The sequence below is a fragment of the Mastacembelus armatus genome, chromosome 9, assembly GCF_900324485.2.
Source record: "Mastacembelus armatus chromosome 9, fMasArm1.2, whole genome shotgun sequence".
NCBI classification, from domain to species: Eukaryota; Metazoa; Chordata; class Actinopteri; order Synbranchiformes; family Mastacembelidae; genus Mastacembelus; species Mastacembelus armatus.
Window position 1 is genome coordinate 7,374,695 of NC_046641.1, and position 22,143 is coordinate 7,396,837.

The 22,143-nt window shown below is 42.3% G+C and overlaps 1 protein-coding gene across 2 annotated transcripts in view; it reads right to left on the reverse strand.

Annotated features, from left to right (window-relative positions):
• The window catches only part of lmx1bb (LIM homeobox transcription factor 1, beta b), a 43,660-nt gene extending 23,881 nt beyond the window's left edge, over positions 1-19,779 (reverse strand). The window contains exons 1-3 of one of the 2 annotated variants that reach the window (XM_026322321.1): positions 19,539-19,779; positions 19,088-19,210; positions 18,407-18,593 (exon numbers count right to left, since the gene is read on the reverse strand). In XM_026322321.1, coding sequence (XP_026178106.1) covers positions 18,407-18,593; positions 19,088-19,157 — 257 coding nt within the window. In that variant the 5' untranslated portion in view covers positions 19,158-19,210; positions 19,539-19,779. Of the gene's footprint in view, positions 1-18,406; positions 18,594-19,087; positions 19,227-19,538 lie in introns of those variants that run through there. The other variant, XM_026322320.1, reaches the window with a different exon arrangement.
• Positions 19,780-22,143: the final 2,364 nt, after the last annotated feature.

Consider the following 22,143-nt stretch of genomic DNA (forward strand, 5'->3'; position numbering starts at 1 on the left):
ATACAGTGCTTCAAAGCTCCCCTCTATCAGTGCTCTCTCAACCAAGTTGCATTGTTGTGTGCTACTTACTATGCTTTCACAGGAATACTGAAGGGTTCAGAAAGATGTGTGTCAGCCCCTTCTCTGTTACACTGCTTTGACTCTTCTTTTTATAGCGACCATCATTCACTCACCACCGGCTAGATGAGCCATTTTTCCTACTGAATGCTAAGCCTACCATCAGATTAAGCAGTCTCTGATTTCAGCACTAATTGTGCATGTCCACTTAAGAAGCTGACAGCTTGGCGAATGAGGAGGCTTGCAGGCCTCTGCGGCACGACACTCATCCATCACAGCCTAACCGATTGCATCCCTCTGAAGGCTCAACACGCTAACACCATTAGCTCTACTGCTGGGCATCTAACTAGCACATCACTCACACAGCTACATGCTAACAGCATTACAGCTAATGCTGCCCCTCTAACTAACACATCCGTCAAAAGGCCAGAAATCCTACGGCTCTACGGAAACACATGGAACGGCACACTGTCTCTCTCTGAGACAATCACCCACATTATTTTGCCTCTGATACTTTTGTTGCTCTGGTGCTAATACCCTCATTTGTCTCTGAAGATGCTGAATGCCACTGAAAAAAGTTGTTTTGATTCTGTTTCGTTCTGTGAACAACAGATCTGGGTGTATGGTTGAATATGCATGCCTCTGTGAAGGGAGCCATTCAAATCTGGTTATGATTTCATATTTCACAAAGACAGTACACCACTAGGATGATTTTTAATTAGAACCAGAATCAGTAAAAAGAGTGGGGCATGGAGACAATAAAATGAGGAATGCATTCATCCATGGGATGATTCTCTAGCTTTATTTAAGATCTGTGCCAATGTGCTAACAGCATTAATGAAGTTATAAAGAATTATGAGGGGAAATCAAATTTGCCTCGCCACTTGAGCGCCGCTAAAATGCCAAACAATAAACTACCAGATTGCAAATTAGATCAGTAAAAATATCAAACACATTGCGGTGCAGGAAAATCCATAATTGCATTTAGTGCCTGGCCTCTCCTGGGGGAAGAGACACTAAAGATCATCAGCAGGCTACACAGGAGCCGCTATTGACAGAGCGGTAAAAATCGACAGGCTAACTAAATAAACACTCCAGGCTCCATTAAATATTCAACGGCTGAGATTTGACAGTCTAGCATGCCTGCCTCTCCCCATCGTCTCCACTGGCTTCTCTCTGCAGCATATCTTCTCCCTGTCTCCCCTCCTCCAGCACTCCCCCTCTCTTTTCTTCCCCCTCCTCTCCCCTGTGACTCCTGACAGCAATAAATGATGCGGAGCCTGAGGGCGAAGCTCCAGTGGGAGACCTGGGAGGATAGAGCAGGAGAGCAAAAGAAATAAAGGGGAGACAGCCTATGACCAATGACCATTAACCAAGGAGTGAGACAGGGCCCTATGACATCCGCTGACACCCCACCCCCTCAACACACTCTCATTCTCTCAGGCAGAGTCACACATACACTGTTACAATCCTGGTCCACCACTGCCTCCTCTCTCTATTTTGTTATTTATGTTCTAATACCACAAAGACACCTGAGCCAGAACCCTCTCCATACACAGAACAGTAGAAAGGTGGCTTCCTCTTTCATTCTGCTAATTTAATCATAATCAAACAATTTATTCCGTGTGTTTGAAACAAAACTGGCACCTAAAAGGAGGTGAAAAACCCCTCCACACATATGCCATCGAAACTCCTGCAGCCTCTTGACAAGATCATATGCATTCATCTACTGTGGCGAGCCAAGTGAGGTTATGCAAATGAGAGATGACAGTGTTATTGTGTGAGGAATATCAATGGAGTAATTACTGTTCCATGTCGGGCTATTGGCCCTCCTCTGCCGCGCCCAGCCAGCGCGCTCCATTTCTCAGCCTCCCTCTCAGGGGAGAGATGAGCGGCGTGCTCTGGAGAGCAGAGCTAATAATGGCAGCTCGGATACAGGCAGAGCTTAGACGAGCCCCGGGGTCCTGAGCAGCAGACTGCTAAACGTTGTAGTGGTCTCAGGAGAGCCCCCCAGCAAAGATGAAATGATTAAAAAACCACCCAACCTGACTGACAAGCTGACCGGCCACCTTTAACTGTTTGTGTACTGGGTCAAAGCACCAGCGCTCGCTTCAATCATAACAGCAGGTGACCTTTTCGGACATTAGCTGATTGCCTGACAATGATTTGTAGTAGAGAGAACAAGAAGAAAAGAACATACTAACGAAAGAGAGGAAATGTTCTTGGTAGCTAATCAGCAGAGGTCTGTGCACACATTTTTAAAGACTTAAAAGCTTAAAAAAAATGAATCACAAGCACTGAAGGGCTGTATAAATCAAAAAGGTGACAGAGATAGGTGAACATAAAATGATCCGGTTTGTACTTTGCTTCAGTCACAGTGTTTGCAGGATCATAATGATCTCTGGTCTGACTTCATTTTAGTGTCTTGGCAGCCGTCCAGTGAGCAAACTCCTTTGGCATGTAATGTGTCATCAAATTTAAAGCTCAAATTTGTTGAGGTGCTCAACAAAGCACTCTCCTCAACATGCGAAGGTGACGACGGCCTGCAACATGTCAACTTTATCATCTTTTACATGTGAGGGATTACCTAATAAATAAAAATGCTAAGAGGCCACAAGTTCACCTGATGGAGAAAAGGCAAAGCGAAGTGAAACTTCAAAGAACGAAGGCTGGTACAAAGCCTGGAGCTGTGAATTAACATACCAAGCAGGAGGAATGTTTCTCCCACACACCTTAGTGAAGCAGCAAACTAATCACTTTCTCTTTTCTCGAAAAATTCTCTAAGCTGTGACTCTGTGTTTGCTCATGGTTCGGTTGAAGAAAATAACATTTTTAGATTTTTAGCTGCATTGAGCACAGCCGAAGTTACTAAATGTTCAGAGTTCACACTAGTAGGCTAATACACCATTCAGGGACCTTAATATATAATATATATTTATATCATATATATTTAATAAGCTGGGATAGGCTCCAGCGGATCCCCGTGACCCTGAACAGGAAAAGCGGGTATAGAAGATGGATGGATGGATATATTTAATATATATTTTGTGTATATATATATATATATATATACATATACAAAATATTATGGAGAGGGCAGGCTCAGAAAAGAAATAGTGTTACTTTTTGAAGATGGGATTTTCTGATTATTTTAGGCTTCTTTTTTATTTTTTTATTATTTCAACTCTCCTTAGCAGAAGATTTTTTGAGAACAAGAAATTAAATTGGGTGAAAATGAAATTTATTAACACACGAATAACATCACAGGAAGAGCATGGGAGAGTGTGTTTTTTAAAGTCAAGGGGACCAAGTAAAGTTTCAATATTGCACCCAGGAGTCTTGCTTTTTGAGAAACTAAAAACACATCAATAATTTTTATACAGTACCTTATATCTTTAATGCTACAATTCACAAGGTACAAATGTCTTAAAGTAAACACCAAAAAAATCTTATAATGCCCGCACCTTCTAATACCACTGTCATGATCTGGGCAGTTGGATTTTTAAGACAGGGGCCAGTAAAAAGAAGGTCATGCGTTGCATTTTTGCTTCACACCACTCATTTCCAGGTCAGGTGCACCTCTCACACTGTTCAGACACCTCATACATCTTGCAGGCAAAAACTGGCTTATCGCCATACTTATCTCCTAAGCAATAATTTCTACTTAAAGCCGTAGCCTCAAGCAAATGACTGGACAGGGTGGGAATGACAGATTCGGCACATCACTCCCACTGCAGCACGACTCACACAGGCTGCACTGAGGCAGACACTAGCACAGAAAACCTCAAAGCCACTGTGCCAAGTGCTCATGAAGTGGACAAACTCCAAAAAAAATGGATTTGAATGTGAACACAAAAGAAAACAAAACACAAACAAACGTATGAGTTAACTTCCCCGAGGTCTAAAAACTGAAACTGATTTATTAACTCTGCCCTCAGTGTAATCTGGAGCAGAAGTGTGGGTTGAGGTGGGGGATTTGTGAACATACCCGTCTAACAGTCAACTCAATCAGCCATTCCTGGTCGACAAGCACCAGAAAGCTGAAGCTGAGGCATACACAAGGCTCTTGTCTGACACTGAAATACTTTTCCTCCTAAGACAGAGGGCTGTTGGGTATCCCCCCCCCCCCCAACAAATCCAGAAATTTAATGAGAATGAAAAGGTCAGACACAATTTTCATCCAATCGGTGTGTTATTTCAATTCAGGACAAGAAAGAGAAAATAGCACAGGAGCAATATAAAGTGCCAAAAAAGATTCACTGTATATTTGTGGCATGAAATCTCAAGTGCTTCCCTCCCTTCCTCTCTGCCATTGTTCTTTTTACTTAACTGGCCTGTTTTTTTGGACTTGGAGGCTGTTTTTTGCAGCAATAAAACAGCCTGACAGAAATCTGCCTCTCCCTGACATGGTTTCTAGATGTTATAAATTTGACTGGCTGTTGTGTTTATTATTCCGTTCTTTGCTTAATGCTCTTTCAACAGAGCTTTGATCCTGCTAACCTTATGGATCCTCACCATAAACACTAAGCTTCTGAAGACGTTTTAATCACCCCCAAGGCCCGATGCCAGGCATCTGCACGGAAGTGCAGCAACAGATAAACCTGCTAGTTACCAGCAAGAGCAAAGAGGAACTGCTGGCTATTTTAATATTTCTTTTTAAGCATTTTAAAATTACTCCATCAGCCTCTGGTTGTTGTGGCTATAGATCTGGCATGAAGAGATATCACGCATGTCTTTTTATCTGTTCTGCTATTTAAACATGTTCCGATCATATAATAGTTAATAAAATCATCACAAATCCTCATGTTTTGGATTATAAATGACAACTCTGCTGTCATTCTAGACCATAAGAGCACGCCATTATTACATTTCAAGCTTGTACAAATATACTGTAACTGATGCCCATGTCCAACCAGATGAATAAAAATTCATGCTATTTTTGGTAAGACTCTGATTACATACATCTTATTTTTGGAAATATTTTTGAAACACACAAAAGCATGCATGCACACACTCAAACCTTGCATGTCTGAGCATACATACAAACACACAAACCACCCGTGAACACTCAATCATTGCCAGTGATGTCTCTGTGAGCAGGAGACCACAGGAATTGTTTATCGCTACAGATCAGAGTGACTAATCAGAAGCAGGCTCTTTCTTCTTGAACCTGCACAAGGTCGAGATGTTTCCTCATCTCACACTGAGACACGAACGTGCCACAGCATGACCTAACCCTCTCCTCCTCCTCCCGAGCTCCTTGCCAACCCTGGTCCCAGCTTCCAATCCAGAGGGACACTGTGATGTTCTGCTATCCCAGCGAGACTACAAACATCCATACTGTGGGGTAGCAGAACGCAGGGGACCGTGCCTTACTCAAGACAAATGTTCCCTTTCGTTCTGGTTTATTTATCCCACCCTTACTCTTAATAATTAGCAGATAATGCATATTTTTTCCACTCTTCTCTCGCAGCCATGAGTTCATACTTAAGTATATCAAAGACGCAAAAGAATAATTATGGTAAATAAAAAAAAGAACAACCAGAAGGAAGGGGAATGAAACATGATTGCTAGGCAAAGTAAGAGTTTCCATTACCATTTGCCAAAGTACCATTAAATGTTATGGGCACATCAAGGCCCATAGAGCATGTTGGTCAGCACAGTGGGAGTATGACATCTTACACTGTGCAGGGCCTCATTCTGGACCATGCAGACGGCTTCAAAAGAACTTAACTGTCAGGAAAAACAGTCTGTAGACTTAAACCACACAGCACAAGCACCACTCACAATAAGATAAATGTTGAACTGACTTACCCTTAGGGAGAGTGCAATGCTTGATGTATTATAGTCAGTTACGCAACATTTCTTTGATATAAACAACAACAAGCTGATCATAATATCCAGGCGAGGCCAAATGCTGTTAACAGAGAGAAACAGGCTGACTCCTACAGAAATAATGATACAGAGCCAAGGCACTGTGATAGAAGTGATGGAGCTCTGTTGCCCATGAGGGATGTATCAAAGCCACTCGAACGCTTGTCAGTGCAGTTTATTACTTCCTTGAAATATCTGTAAAAGAGGAACCATTGAGCAAAAGAAAACTGTTTAAGAGCTGGGGGTGTAAATCTCTTTTAATGCTGCTGATCCCCACGTTAGTGTCGCTTCCAGAAACCACTCGCTGTTTCTCCTTCCCTACGGTTCCCTCATTACACATCGTCTAGGAGGAATGGCTACCTTTTCACTTCGCCTTCTCAAATATTGCAAACTATAAGCAGTTTTCTAAGTTATAACTGCAGGGGCTGTGTCTGCCAAGAGTCTGTCGCTTGTACTTAGTGCCCCCCTTCCTCCCCCCTTATTTCTGTGGCTGTCGGTTGAGGGAAGCCATGTCACAAAGCCAAAGTTGTGACATACAGAGGCATGTTGTTGTTCTATAAAGTTGACGGAACATCTTACAGTGGATTCTGACGGCTACTTGACAACTCAGGTTCCTAGTCATCGCTGTTCAAGGAATCATCGTTTTGATGAAGAAATAAATGTTTTTCTCTGTGTGCACTCTTCTAGTAAGAAAAGATTCTGACATACTACAAATCCTGAAGCCTTCAATCTCTCCCCCAGGTTAGGCTCGTTCCTGGTGGGATGTTTTTGTGCGGAGAGGCCACCTCTATTTCTTATCTTCCTGTCATCTCTGTGGGACGGCAGGGCATGACTCTTTCTCTGGCTCCAAAACCACAGGCATTCCCTGGACACCAAACCACTGCTCCACACTATGTACTCTTTGAGAGGGTGGTTGTTTAGGGTGTGTCAGAGCTTATTAACACTAGAATGTGTGAAAAAACCAGCGCTTGGAGAAACAGTATTAGCCAAATAGGTTTTAATGGGTTGTTTCACTTGCCTTTAGTTGGCAGTAACGTGGTTTTAGCACATAAAGCAGAGTCAGCAGTCAGAAAATATGGACAATCAAACGGACGTATGAGAAGGTTTATTACCAGCATTACCAGAGTTATCCTATTTGGTAACCACATGCTGCGGCTATTTGGAGAGGGACAAAATAAATGACAGCAAATCAAGTTCATACAACCGTCGTTGTTGGGAGCAAGCTGGTGTTTGTGTGCAAAGATGTCATATCTCATCACTTCATCCTAAAGCTGCGTTTCCTGACCGGATTTGTCTGACTTTCCCCCACTGATGGTTGACCACAGGTAACCCCCTGTCTTCTAAATGTGATCATCTGAACTGACTTTAATTGAAATATAAAAGTGGATATAATGTTAGATGTTTTTGCTTTGTTTCATACTATTCGATGGTCTCTGTTTAAGTAGGATTGGCTTTAGTCCGTCCATATTTTTACAGTGACAATAACAAGGTTTCAACCAATTATCCATTACTTTTAGTTATTTAAACACATCTACTACTTTAAATGAATTATTTATCCATTATGTTTAAGTAACTGCTTAGTCAGCCATTTATCCATTATTTGAATTTCCAGTGGTTATAGTTCATTCATTATTTGTATGTATTTTTAAAAAAATCAAACTCTATTTTACATTTTATCAAATAAGTCAATCTACTCCACAGTCTTTCGCTGTTAAACTGCAGAGGTACCCTAAAGCACCAACATATGACCCTTAACACTGTTAACTGCCACTAATGATGATCCTTAGTTGCCCACAAGACTTAATAACTATTAAAATACATAAAAACAAAAGTACATGTATTTACACAATTTAATAAAGAGAAAGCAAACATTACTCATTCCTATGTATGAGTTGTGGTGAGGCTAAAAGCCATAATAAAATCTCAAACGGCAGCATGTGTGTAGACAGTCCCTAACATAGGCATACTTGTGGGCAATAAGAAAAACATACGCTGAGGCAATAAACCTTGATGTAGCTTGGAGAATGCTAATACGGCTTATGGTTAATGTACTTACTATACTGCTTGGAAAGGCCAAGCATCTTTTGCCGCTGTCTTTGAAGAGCCCGAGGCTTCCGCCAAGCAACACTAACTTTCATGTTTACGTTGTTTCTGTGTGTCAAATTTAACTAAAAGAAAGTGCAGCTTAAATGAGTCAAAATTCTCAAGAGGAACAGACAGAAATTCCTTCTCTGTCACACAGAATGAGGCTGTAAGTGCTGTAATAATTTTACAAACATGTAAGCCATAAAAAAATGCTGATGTCAGAGCGTGCTGTGACCCTGGTGACCTCACGCCTGCTGCCTGGCTTCTGGTAAGTGTAAGCAACATCCAACGGCAAGCTACCAGAGGCCTTCATGTGTACATGTGAAGTTTCCAAGGGGAGATGGACCAATTAATCTGATTATAGACGCAAATCCTGCAACATATGTAGGCTGTGACCATGTGCAGTACAGATGTGTGTCCGTGTGTGTGCAAGTGTGTATGTACCTGTGTGTATCTCATCAGATAAAACGATCCACAGTGAATGTCTCAATGTAGATGCACAAAATCAGTATCGCTGCAGAAAATTTATGAATCGTAAAACTGATAAAATATCTTCAGCGACATTTTGAAACATTTATCAATCTGATAAATGAGAACGGGTCTTTCCAGAAAAAAAGGTTGCGTAGTCGCTCCTCGGAAGTCAGAAAGCAACAGTTAAAAGTACCTGAAATGAAATACTGGGTGAAAGAATAAACCATCTGTCAAAAACTTCGCGGTCTGTTTAAAAACACATCACCCGAGCACTTAAAAGTTTTAAACAGCCCCTTTTCATTGGCATGGCTAAGAATATGCCTATTCTCAGGGTGATCCTTTCATTTTGAAGCCAGAGATCCAAGTCAGTCACAGCTCGGTGTATGTTTGTGTCACTGACTGCAGCCTATGCTGAGGGGCGGTAGGAAGTTGAACGAGGAGTTGACAGACAGGGCCTGATACTGCACTTCCACCACAGGCCAATCCCCAGCTAACCCCTGTGCTGACAGCCAGGATGTAGCACTCATCCACAGGCCACAGCCCAGGCTCTGGGGCCCAGGAAAAGGAGAGCAGGGAGAGCAGGGAGCGGGCCGCTCGGCTGATGATAGGCGAGGGGTGGGGGTGAGGGGCTGGCGGTTTGGGTGGCACGCATCACTCTATGCCTTCAGAGCAGCACGATCAAGAGGAGAATCCACAGACTGTGTCGCCTGCCAACAGCATGTCCAATGCTTGGCAGAGTGACAGACAAGCTACACACATGCAAGTGGGCAGATCCCGCACACATACTGCTATGCACGTGCAAACACATACACAAGAATCCAAAAAACAATTAAATGCAAAGTAACGCTGGAACCTATAAGACACCATGAGATAAACATGGCACATTAAGACACTGTGAAAACACAGACATAAAGGCACATTCACATCACAAAGCGGTATTTTTCCAAAGAGCAGATTTTCTGAATACAGACATAATGGATGACAGCCTCATTGTTTTTTTTTTCCTTTATAGTACTGAAATCATGTGAACCATCTAAAAAAAACTGTATAGACAGAACAGTTCAGGAAGCCTAATTTCTCAAAGTAATCAATAGCATAACCTTATCAAATTTCAGCTGTGAGATAGATAGATAGATAGATAGATAGATAGATAGATAGATAGATAGATAGATAGATAGATAGATAGATAGATAGATAGATAGATAGATAGATAGATAGATAGATAGATAGAAAGATAGATAGATAGATAGATAGATGATAGATAGATAGATAGATAGATAGATAGATAGATAGATAGATAGATAGATAGATAGATAGATAGATAGACAGAAAGATAGATAGATAGACACTGGGATAGAGCCTTAAAAGAACAGAAGACTGCAGGTCAGTGAATAATGCACTGCTGTCACAACTGCGCAGAAGCACAGTGGAGTGATGAAGGTTCAGAGGCCAACGGTGACCCCGGCGCACGCTGCGAAAGGGCCCTGCTCAGAGTCAGAACTGTTTCTCCAGCTGGGATCACAACACAACTTTGGAGCTCTGGTTTCAGAACACAGCTCCCCCCTGGGGCTGGGATGGCGCTCCCCTGTGAGGCTGAGCCTGCAGGGCCACTGTTAAGGCAGACAGACACTCAGGGGGGTCAGTCAACCCACTCACTCTCAGGAGGAGGCAGCGACAAGCGTAGAGGCAAAAGACTGATTGAGGCTGCCTCAGACCAAAGCTTTGCTTTTTTAACTGCTGAGTTTGAGTTTACATTAAGCCTCAGCCTACTACCGCTATTTCTGTTCAATGGGGTTTCCATTGAGCTGACCCCAGAGGCAGATTCTGTGCATAAATAATGTGCTATGAGGCCATGAGGTTGAATCAAACAATACTATGGGCTAGAGGAGAAAATTTAGATGAATAAAGCAAACAACACAGCCTTCACCTGCAGCAACACATTTTTCTTATCAAGGCAACTGAATACAAATCCCCATCCAGAGAGTGCTATGAAATCACATATGCACAAAAACCGCTTTGAAAAATCGTTATGTTTTATCCCCTTATCCATCCCTTTCATAGACACCAGATCATTTTGCAATGTTCAGGAGTCGTGGAATTTCCCAAGAAGACGTATTGTAGCCGCTTTCTGGGAAATATTAATATCCAACCAGCAGAGGAAAGGTAAAGAGAGAAGAAAAGGGATCTACAGTGTTCAGCAGGGGGGTGGGGTACCCATGATCAGTATCATGGCATGGTACCTGGTGATAAAATGCTGCTTCTATTGCAACACCTTCCAACCCCCAGTGCATAGTTACATCTACTTCTTGCCACCTTTTAATGCAGAAACTGGCATCTGCCTCCTATGGGACACAGGTGGTGGTGGTGGGTGCAGTGACAGGCAGTCGATGTCTCTGACCACACACTCCCCTGTCATCACGGCTGCACTGCCCATTCTCCACATCTGCCTTGCCTTACACCACTTAGCCCTGCTCTTACCAAGCCCCATCATCTCTGCCTCACTCCCCTCCCACATCTCCACTCCCCCATCAGGATCATCCAAATATTTCCCCTCGCTGCTTTTTGAAGCTTCCATGGGTCACGGGACCTCATGCACAAATCATGCTGGTTTGCTGTGGGGGGGCCGGTCAGAGAGGACGGGAGTGAAACCCAATCAGAAACCCAATCTGCACTGTTTTCATACTGAGTTATTTTTCTTGCCAAGACAGACATCACCGATCAGCGGCTGGTTCTAAACAGCCAGTTTAGGGAGCTCTCGCTAAAGAAGCTGGTCCTGGCAGCAGACGGCAACCATATTCCCTAGCCACACCAGGGAGAAGAGACAGAGAGTAAATTCAGAGAGTCTGACAGCCTGCAGTGGTTTAACATGGGGGTTAGCCCCAAATACATAGCCTGGGTTTATGTTGATGGATGGATAACCAAATCCATCTCAGTGTTTGCAATAAAACATAGATGTTAGTTTTAACACTACATACTTCCTCTTGTGCTAAATTATGATCAAATGAATAAGGGGGCTTCCAATGCAAAACTTCTGTGAGACACCAGTTTTGGAACTTGTATTTTCGAGGCACAAAGGAAAAACTAACTAACTCAATCAAACAAGGATAATAAAAGAATCAAGTCAGCTCTACAGTGTGTGGGCACAGGCGCTTTCGCTACCTAATGCAGAATTTTCATAACAAAGAATATTGGACAGGACTTCAAATGGACCTGGTAAACAGACCAGACAGAGAAGTTTGAGACAGTGTGGACCTTCCCTCCCACCTGCAGAGCAACCCAGCTCAGGGTGAGAAGAGATGCTGGGCAGGAATCTGCAAGTGCTGGTTAAAGTAATCACATTGGTCTCACTGCATCTGATCTGCAGTCTAACAGACTTCCAAACAGTTGAATGAGTAAATAAAGTGCCCCAGGGGATTCCCGCTGGAGATGGATTACCAGAAGGGTGCACACACAAAAGGAGCTGAAGCCCCACAACCCGATGTGAGCCACAGACAAAAGCTTAGCATTGGACCTCGACCAGGGAACCGGCAAACTTTATTAATCTCATCCTAGACTGAACCACCCGCTACTGCAATCCATGCACTTACAGACAAACTATGCTGTGACTGTAACCAGGTACACACTCCAAAATTACCATGTGCACACACACAAACATCTATCACTATGTATTAGCAGGAAAACATATGCATTTGAACAAAAGATGTTTGATTACTTTCGATTGTGTGCAGGCGCTTGCGTAAACATACTGTTGTGTAAATGCACAGATTTGGCCGTATGAGTGTGTGTTCGAGTGCACAGACCACATAAGATGAGTCCCATGCTCACTTGGCTGTGGAGGCCAGGTCTGGAGGGGACTAAGGGCCGTGGCATTCTGCAGCCCCATCCCACCCTGGCTCCATTCTTCCCTCTTTCTGGGCCTGACACAAATAAAAGGATTAGGAGCCCCTGTTTCCGTCAGACCCTCCATTCAAGACAAAGCTCTGACCAGCTTAGTGTCACACTTAATGATAAAAGTGCAAATCTCTGTCAGTCACTTTGGGCAGAAATACTGGTATTTGGGGGCTAATCTCATTTGATGAAGATTAGAAGGCATAAAAAAAAAAAGAAATATGTTTTGCCATGTACAAAAATCTATACTGCTGAAATTCAGACAAGAAAATCTGACATTGACCAACTAAGATGAGGTGCTGAAATCTATGAATCTATGAAAGAGTAAACGTGAGGCAGTGGAAATAGCTGAGATCAGAGACAAAGAAAGAAAGAGAGCAGAGAGAGGAAGCAAATGTATACACACACACACATACACACACACACACACACACACACACACACGCCCTCACAAAAACCTGGGGTGTATGTAGACAAACACACAGCTCTGCCCATTCCCATGTAGAGCTAGAATGTATGACGTGGGTGTGAGAGTAAGCCTTGGGCACACAACAGTCTGAATGCAGCACTTGCCACTAAGATGCCAGTCTTCTCTAGTGTATCTGTGAAAAGCCTTCGTGTTGGAAAAACATTCCAGAGTGGGATCACATATACACAGTTGGGGCCAGCAGCGATACTGGGAGCCAGCAGCAGAGGCCATGTCTCATTTTCTCATGCACGTTCGACCAGGCTGCCTGAAGAAACAAGTGTGGGCTATTTCCAAATAACAGAAGCAGAACGAGGCACACAGATCTGAAATGGAATTAGAAATACTTCAAGTGGGCAGAAATACACAAATAAATGCTACACTTTCACAGACACATTGAAATGAAAAATTTCAGTGCAGCAAAACATTCAGCCACTAAAAAATTTCATTCTCCTGATTTAAACATGTAATCTGGCAAATTGAAACTGAAAACATTTGCTGAGAGTGTGTATTTCTCAGCTGGCTACTTTAAGAAACCTATTGCAGTATTTCACAGATTTAGCCAAAATCTAATTTGTAAATTGCATTTAATGGTTTGTGGTTGCCTTCCTTTTTGTTATGAAGAGTTGTCATGCTGTGAAAATAAACCTGAAGGCCCGAGGACTTGGAGCCAGTAATGAAAATCACTGTGTTGCCGAGCCGAGGGCTTTCTCTCCACCGTCACTGATTAGCATTCCCGATTGACTGACATGTCCCACTGGCTGCCTAACAGCCGGCTTTAGGAGATGAGGTTAAATTGTGGCTACCAACAAATTGCATGCTTGAGTTCCTCTGCTATCATCCAGTGTAATGTGAGCACACCAGGCAGATCCCTCTGCAGATCCTTCTCCTCCCCTGTGCTACAGCTCCCCCACAGAAAGCCACAGAGACCTCTTTCCACATCCCTCGCCACCAGTCTGGCCTCTAAAGTGGTGATGGGCATTACGGTGGCTGAGCCTCTGTGGCTTCCCATAGAGTCCTGCAAAGTGCTTTGTGTTCTGCTACATGCACATACACACCAGCATATTTGCAACCCCCCCTCCTACACACACACACACACGCCCCACGCCCACTCATTTCTACTAAAACACACAGCGGAAATGCCTTTACAAAAATAAACCTTCGTGAAATCACCTGACCTAAAAGCATGATCCACACGTGAGATTTACCGACAGCATCACAAACACAAGCAGCACTAATGAACCTTTTATACATTAAAACAGTGCCATTCACACATGCAAGAGCTAATTTAAAATGATATTTTAAAGTCAGATGTTATAGCATTTGTGGCAACCAGAAATAGCAAAAACAAAGAGTTTAAGGTGTAGCTAGTGATGCAAATAAACGCACTCCAACAGGTCTTTTAATGGGCCTAGATGTGCTGGAGAGGGTGACAGCTAGCGAACCATGAGATGAGTGATGATGCATCCTAGTATGCTGCTGGGACAGGCCGAGCCATGTTGACATAAAACCCAATACTTCCTTACAGAGGAACGGGGCCAGCTTCAGCTAGCTCCTTGCCGAGCACTAAATATCCCAGCAAGCTGAAGCAATATTATCCGGCTTAGTGTTTCTAACATTAGATTTGTCTCTCTGTAGAGGTCCTCTTTTATTTACCCAAGAGCAGTGGCTAAAGACACATTTTTATCCTTTTTAGGGAGAATTAAAAAAAAGAAAGTATTGCTTAAAGTTAAAAAGGCTTCCATAAAGGAATGTACAGCCAGCAGAGCTGCTTCTGAAATACTTTAGCAGGACTAAGGACAGTCTTTAATTAACTGCAAAACTACCCAGCTGGGTTGACAACACAAAGTACATCCTAGTTTTTTCTTTTTGTTTCTCTTTTTTTGTTCTGTGTGTGTGTGTATGAGTGTTCACGCGGGAGTGTCCTAGAGTGAGTAAAACACACACACACTCGGTGAGCTAACACAGAAACCCAGCCGTCAGCATCTATCGGCCGCACACTGCTGCAGCGTCCCAAGCATAGCTAATTAAAAAACAACAATTTCACAGGAGGGCACTCCAAACAGTTCTAAAAAAGCACCTCTCAGCACACCGGGGGATCGTCCAGCATACACGGGAGGTGAGGCAGGTTCTGGGAGCTCTGCTTTATGGCTTCATCACTGCTGTGTTTTTCTACTACTCATACTACCGTGACCTGAATTTCATTTTGCTTACAGCACGTGAATTTGAAATTTTGGAAAAATCTGCATGCTGGTGTGTTTGGATAGGTTACGAATGAGTGATTCTAAAATAACATTTTGCTATAGACAGTAAAACTTTATAGAGCACGAAAAAAACACTCTGGAGTGCAAGGTTTTTATGCATCAGCAGGACCCAAAAGTCGGCAGCATGGTGTATAATATAGTTAGTTAATGTTATGTTTTGTAGATGGAGCCCATGGCAGTTTCTAACAAGGCAGTCCATTACAGGGGTGTTGTCCAACACTTTGGTCAAGTGATAGGCCTTATTACATGGATCCTTTCAAAGCATCTGCTTGGTTAGAGGAAAGGTCCCTCTGGGGAAAAGATCTCCCTCTTTCTAATGATGTATAATTGACCTGCAACCACCAGGGCACAACAAACTCTCCCGGGGTGGTGTAATTCCACTCTGCCGTTTACATACCGCCCGTCTCGTTCAAGCTTGTTCCTTCTCTACGGCTACGGCTCCCTTCCAGCTGACAGCTCTCCCTGTTTGCCTTCCGTCCTCTCAAACCTGCTCTGAAATATACAAAAGGCATCTCGCTATATTTCCCTGTATCTCCTCTTTAATAATAGATTTTTATTTTACTTTGCTGAAAATATGTCACTTAAGACATCTGTACATTTTATTTTATTTTATTTTACTAAACCATAAATCTTAAGTCATCAAAAATATTCCTTGTTTATGAAACTACCTAAAATCAGGGACGATAACCGCAGGTCAGCTGCATGACATAAACAGGCAAACATATAAAATCCAATCTTGTTACTATATAATTGTCCTATATGGAGCAAGATGTGCTAAACTGTGTTGGTGTTGGTTTTAATAACACAGTACACAATTGTTTTCCCCGGCCTGCACTTAAACCTGTACCAAAGGTGTGAGAAACGACTGCTTGCCAATTCCTTGATTTATTATGGCTAGTGAGAGCTGATTACAGGGCATGAATCAGTTGCTGTAGGAATGTAATTAGGCACGTAGACCTCTGTAAGGCTAGGAGCGCTCTTCACAGCCCAGAGCAGTTTGTGGGCTGACAAATGCATCTTAAATGGGTGTCATAAAAGTCAAAAAGGTGCCAATTACATCTTTAAGTATCCCATCAATGTAAAAAAAATAAAAAATAAACAAAAAAAGCATGTCTGTGTGATGGAGGGACCCTCTAGCTAGCTCCAAACCTGGCATCTATAAAAAAAATAAATAAATAAGTGGGAGAAGGAGGGTGAAGAATTAAAAGATGTGATGAATAACAGCGTGTGAGAGCATGACGCCGCCCAGCAGGTTGTTGTGTTTGGCTGGGGTGATTGGACTTGCCACACAAGCTCACAGCATTCAAAGCACCATGTAGCAGAGAAACGGGGGGAAATGGTCAGTTTTATACCGAAAATGGCACACGAGGAGATCAGAAACCAAATGCCAGGAAAGATTATTATTTGGAAGCAAAATGGGTTCTGTCTCTGAATGTTTACTTCTGTCGTCTCTTTACACACGCCAGTCAAAGGCAGAAACTACAAACGGACGGTGCTAAAGGGAGGCATGAGAAAGAGATCCTTCTCTCTGCCGGACGGCCCCAGCTTCTGAGCCGTGACGCCTTGACTCTGGTATCCCCTAGTTACTGCTATGAATTTTCCATTGTTATCAGCCGACTACACTCCTGTCACAAAGCTGGATGAATGGCACGCATGGCAATAGATGTAACTCTTTGTTGCTTGCAAGGTATCTAGCAGAGAGCCATAATGTCCCGATAATCGAAGTAGAATTGTTAAAAAGGCCCAACACAAAAAAGCTGAAAATTCAGTGACAAGCATGAAAAGCGCTCATGCACTGAGAAACACAGGGCACCCCAGGGTCCTCACAGGCCAAACCTCCGCATAGTAATGCTTGAGTTACTTGGCCTCAGTTTTGGCTTCACTATATCTGAGTATATGAGTTTTATGTGGTAATTTACTAATGGCATTTGCTAAATTACCTTACTTCATGACTGAGGGTTGTCATGCAAAAAAAATCTAACAACTTAAATACAATAATTTTTTTTTATTCCTCCTGTAACATGACTAATTTAGAAAATAAAACTATTATAATTCACCATGAAGCAATAAGCACAAGGAAACAATTCCTATATTTTTTTATCTTTATATAGTAATTATAAAAATATTATTTTTAGCAGCTGTAATATTTATAATGCATTTTTAATAATATTATTATTTATTGTGTTGCTCTGAAATTTGGCAGAGGAAATGTGCATTTACTAACACTGTAACCACACTCCAACTCAAAACAATGCCACAATTTTTTAAAACATATTTTCAAACACTGAAACTTGCATTTTAACATTAATTAATTTAATTTAACACATTTTTTTTTACAGATTGAAATTTGCTGTGTGTTTCATGGGCGCGCGTGTGCGTGCGTGAGTTTGTCGCGCGCAAATGCCAAAACATTTAATTATTCCTCCTCACTAAATCCATGTCAACGTGTTTAGCCTTGCAGGTGCGTATAATTCCTGCTTTCCATTAAATGTTAAAGCTAAAACACACCACGCCCAATAAAAACAGGCCAAGCCTCAGGAAAATAAAAGGAGACAAAAATAGCATTTGCTCCAATAAAATTGTGAAATTGTGAAAAGTCAATTACAGAGGCCTAATAAAAATATAAAGTTTGAACAAAATCGAGGGAAGGTGATAAATGAAAAAATGAACACGCCCTGATCGGAAAATAAATCTGAACTGCGCCGTGGACTCGTGCAAAGAAAATCACAGAAAAGATGTTGTGGATGAGAATGAGACGGTCTGTGTTGAGGCAAAGGCCACATGACGCAGCCAGGAAACGTGAATATGTGACAAGAGAGCGAATAAAAAACGAGAAAATCCCGGGCCTTTGTTTTTTTTTTTTTTTTTTTTTTTGCACTTCTTCCGCAAATGTGAGAAATGTGGAATTATCGTGGGCCTCAGTGACAAAAATAAAGCCAAGCATATATGACAATAATGTATGAGCGCTATGAGAGCGTCGCAGATTTATTATTTCAAAAAAAAAAAAAAAAAAGTAATCTAGTAAATTGTCCCTTTTGCTCTTTTTACAAAATATCAACGATGTCCGTCTCAAACTAGGGCAGAACAAACAATGACAACAGGTTGATTTAAACCGTAACCTCCGTGATGCTGGACATTATTTTTACTCTTCGTTCATTTCCAAAAAGACTTCACTTCGCTGAGACACTACTCGGTGCCATGCACAGGGCCTTCAGGCCAGCCACTAAAAACAATCAGTGCACTCCAACCAGGCATTTCTGAGTAACAGCAGAAAGAGAGAGCAGAGATTCCCTGTGCTTACTGTTGGTAGTCGTGTTTGCAGTAAAGTTTCCTTTCTCTGAAGTAACAGCTGGTGGTGAGAGGCTGTTGACACACGGTGCACTGCAAACACTCCTCATGCCATGAGGAGTCGTTGACTCTCATCAAGAAGCGGTCTGAGATGGGACGCTGGCATCCTTCACACACGGACGGATGATGACATTCAGTCCCTGGAAAAGGGCAGAGGATTGTGGGGGGCCCCGTTAGGAAAACACAGAAGGCCTGAACCAGTGACTGCAGGCTCTGCTCAGAAACCTCGCAGGCCAACACAGAGCAGTGCACGATACCAGACTTCATAAAAACACTGTTCATGGATGAATTTGGCGTTTCCTCTCAAATTAAAGCCTGCAGATTTACACCGCTCACCCGGCCTGGATCCTCCAGGACGCATCTCCCCGATTGTAACATAAAAATGAAAAAACATTATTTTATATTACTATTATGATTATTATTATCTCTGTTCTTTTATGAATTTCCACGCGTTTAATGTGAGGTCCTGTCGAGTTTTGCACGCTCCAATGCGAAAACATCAGCACAACACACCACACTATGCATGCATGCAAGAACTAACAATGACATCCAGACAGGAAACCAGTCTAAGGTTTTGACCCGTCCTCACACAGTCACAATTAAAAACACACCGGTACTACACTACAAGACTCACCGAGCATGACTCCGAGCGTGGCTTGGCCCGATCGCAGGGGATGATCTTCAATTTTTATGCCGTCCAGCATGATGCACGTCTCGGACTGTTCTCCCACAGAGAGCCGCTCCACTGACAGCAGACCTGTTGCAATATCCATAAGAACACGGACAGAGTTGACAAGAGAATCCCTGGCACACACACACCGTCACACACACACCGTCTCACACACAACAAGCTGCCTGATGACGACCTGTTGAAACCGTGTAAGCTCCGTATCAGACAGAGAGTTCAGCTCGAAGGAGGAAAATGAGAAAGAAAAAAATGAACTTAACTGGATGAAATGCAAAAAGTCGACTGTGATGCGCGTAATAATGAAAAGGTGAGGGCAGTCTAAGCCTGCTAACAAACCCCCGGTGAGTCAGAAAAGCGAACCAAAGAATAATCGTGGAAAACTCTTTTGAACAGTCACCTGTTATGAGTAGAGGACCGAGGAAGCTTTATCTGCTGGCTCCCCAAGCCGACGCCGACAAAGCTGGAAAACGTCTTCACGGAGTAACAGTTTCGTCAAGAGGGGGAAGAGGAGAAAAACGCAGAAAAGAGCTGACAACAAATCCAGAGATAGAAGTATGTGTGTAGATGTCCCGGCAGTAACTCTTTGGAAGTAACACAGACGCTTGGTTGGTTGTGCTCCTGTCGCTGCACAAAGTCTGAGATCGAGATTGAAGCGGGTGGATCCTCCCACTCCTGCATGCATGGCTACACTTTTTTCATTCCCCCATTCACCGCCATTGGGATGCTATTGGAGCAGAGTACAGTGCGCTTCACACAGCCCAACAACAACACACACGTCAACCCTACACACAAGACTGTGTGCTGAGAAATGACATTTTACACACTGGTCTGCCTAAAATACAACAACAACAAACAACAATAACAATGATAGTCACAACAATAATGTAATTATTAGCGTTATCATGTCATACACTCTATGGAGATTATTTACTACAACATAAATAAAAATAAAATATATAGGCAATAGGGTGTGAATATATATATATATATATATATATATATGCACACATACATACATATGTGTGTATATATATATATATATATATATATATATATATATACACACACATATATATGTAATATATGTATATATATATTCACACACACATACACACACACATATATATATATACATATATATTCACACCCTATGGCCTATATTGTTTATATATATATATAACCTATAGTCATGTAGAATATTTCCATTTCCCTCAGTAGAATAAAATGATGCAAATCTCTGTGTGCCTCCTGGAGCATCACATATTTTCGTCCTTGCTCTTTTGTGTATTGTTTCCAGTGGAAGCTGCTGTGCTCTTTCAGCTGATGCACCTGGCGATCAGTGGTGGTGATAAGAGCACTGAGATGGCCACAGCAGGCCCTTTCTGAGCAGCCTTTACTCAGGAAAAATTACTGAAAATGTATTCAAATAATACTACTAATACTAATACTACGAATCAATAATAATAATAATAATAACACAATAATAATAATAATGAGAGAAGACACTAGAGTCGTGCTTAATATTTATTTTGCAGGGATTTTGTATTTAATTAATCTCTGCACATATTGTGACAAGCACACTGAGAGTCACTGCACCGGAGTCAAATTCCTTGTGTGTCCACCATCAAACCTGATTCTGCAGGTCAGCTCCTATTATCGGCTGATCAACAACTGATCGGTTTACTCTTCGATCAGAAGACAATATGTTCATACCGAATAGTTCCTTCAAAATCCAAAAACACTCTCCTATATTTACATAATTAAAGATAACATAAATAACCTATGGGCGTTACAGGATCTGTGTTAATATTTCAGCTTGCTGTGTGCACTCCTTCGTCGACATGTGATCCAGATGTTTTTAAAGGTGCGGAGGAACAGCGCACTGTCTGAAATCACAGGGCTGCTGCTAATGGGGCTGTGCGCTGCTTCCCGTGTCACGCTGCATGAGAAGTTGATTGTTATCAACTTCTTAAAAAAAAAAAGATAAAGCCACAGGCCCCGAGCAAGACGAAATAATAAGAAGAGCGGACACATGGGCTCAGACACAGGCCAGTGCGTTTAAAGGAAGCGAACAGCAATGATCAACTCATTCTGCTGCCTTTATTTGGATTTATACTTTAAACACTACTGTTGATTAAAGATAATAAAAGACCTGCCTTTAGCACCAAAACCAACTCTGCAATAACATAAACATACAAATAAAATAAAATAATAATAATAATAAAATGGAGATGGCCTAGTATTTTACAAGAAGGAAACAAAACCAAACACATGTAGGTCTGGTCTAAGCCGCATTATGACAGATGTCTAGGCAGCGTCTACCTCCAGTCCAAGGCCTGGCTGCGTGTTGTGCTTGACGTCCTTTGTGAAGCGTCGAGGCGATGACCTGTAGCCCAGTTTGGGAAACAGAGAACAGATTGTTGGCGTTGCCCTCTGCCGTTCAGTGAGAGGCACAGCTGAAAATATCTGCAAGACACAGGGGAACCAAAAGCAGAAAGGATATTTCACTTAGTCCCTGTTCAAAAAAGACGATGAAAATAAAATATGAATCGTGAAATCGTTTTTTTTTTCTGACCACTTAAAATGAATCCATACCTGCCACTCATAAATGCATCCACCCCAGGATTAGCTGTTTTCCCTCCTCTGTTTTCAGCACTTCTATCAGCATGGGGTCAATTACCTCCGCCTCACACTAATATTGGATTACCACTAAACAGGATTATCAGCTGAGCACTATCAATACAATATAATCAATACATAAAAAACAACAACATGGGAGACCAGTGCGCCTCCCTCCTCCTCCATCCATCCATCCATCCAGCAGTTCCCGGCCTGGTCACTCATGTGAATGAGGACATCAAACATTCGTTCAATAAATCAATCCGCCAACTTTTAGCCCGCGGTGTTTTTAATGAGCCTGTACATGAGCGGCCCTCCCTCCCTGCTACACTGCAGGAAAAAAGAAAAAGTTGCAGCAGGTGTGCAGCACAAACAGCACTGCT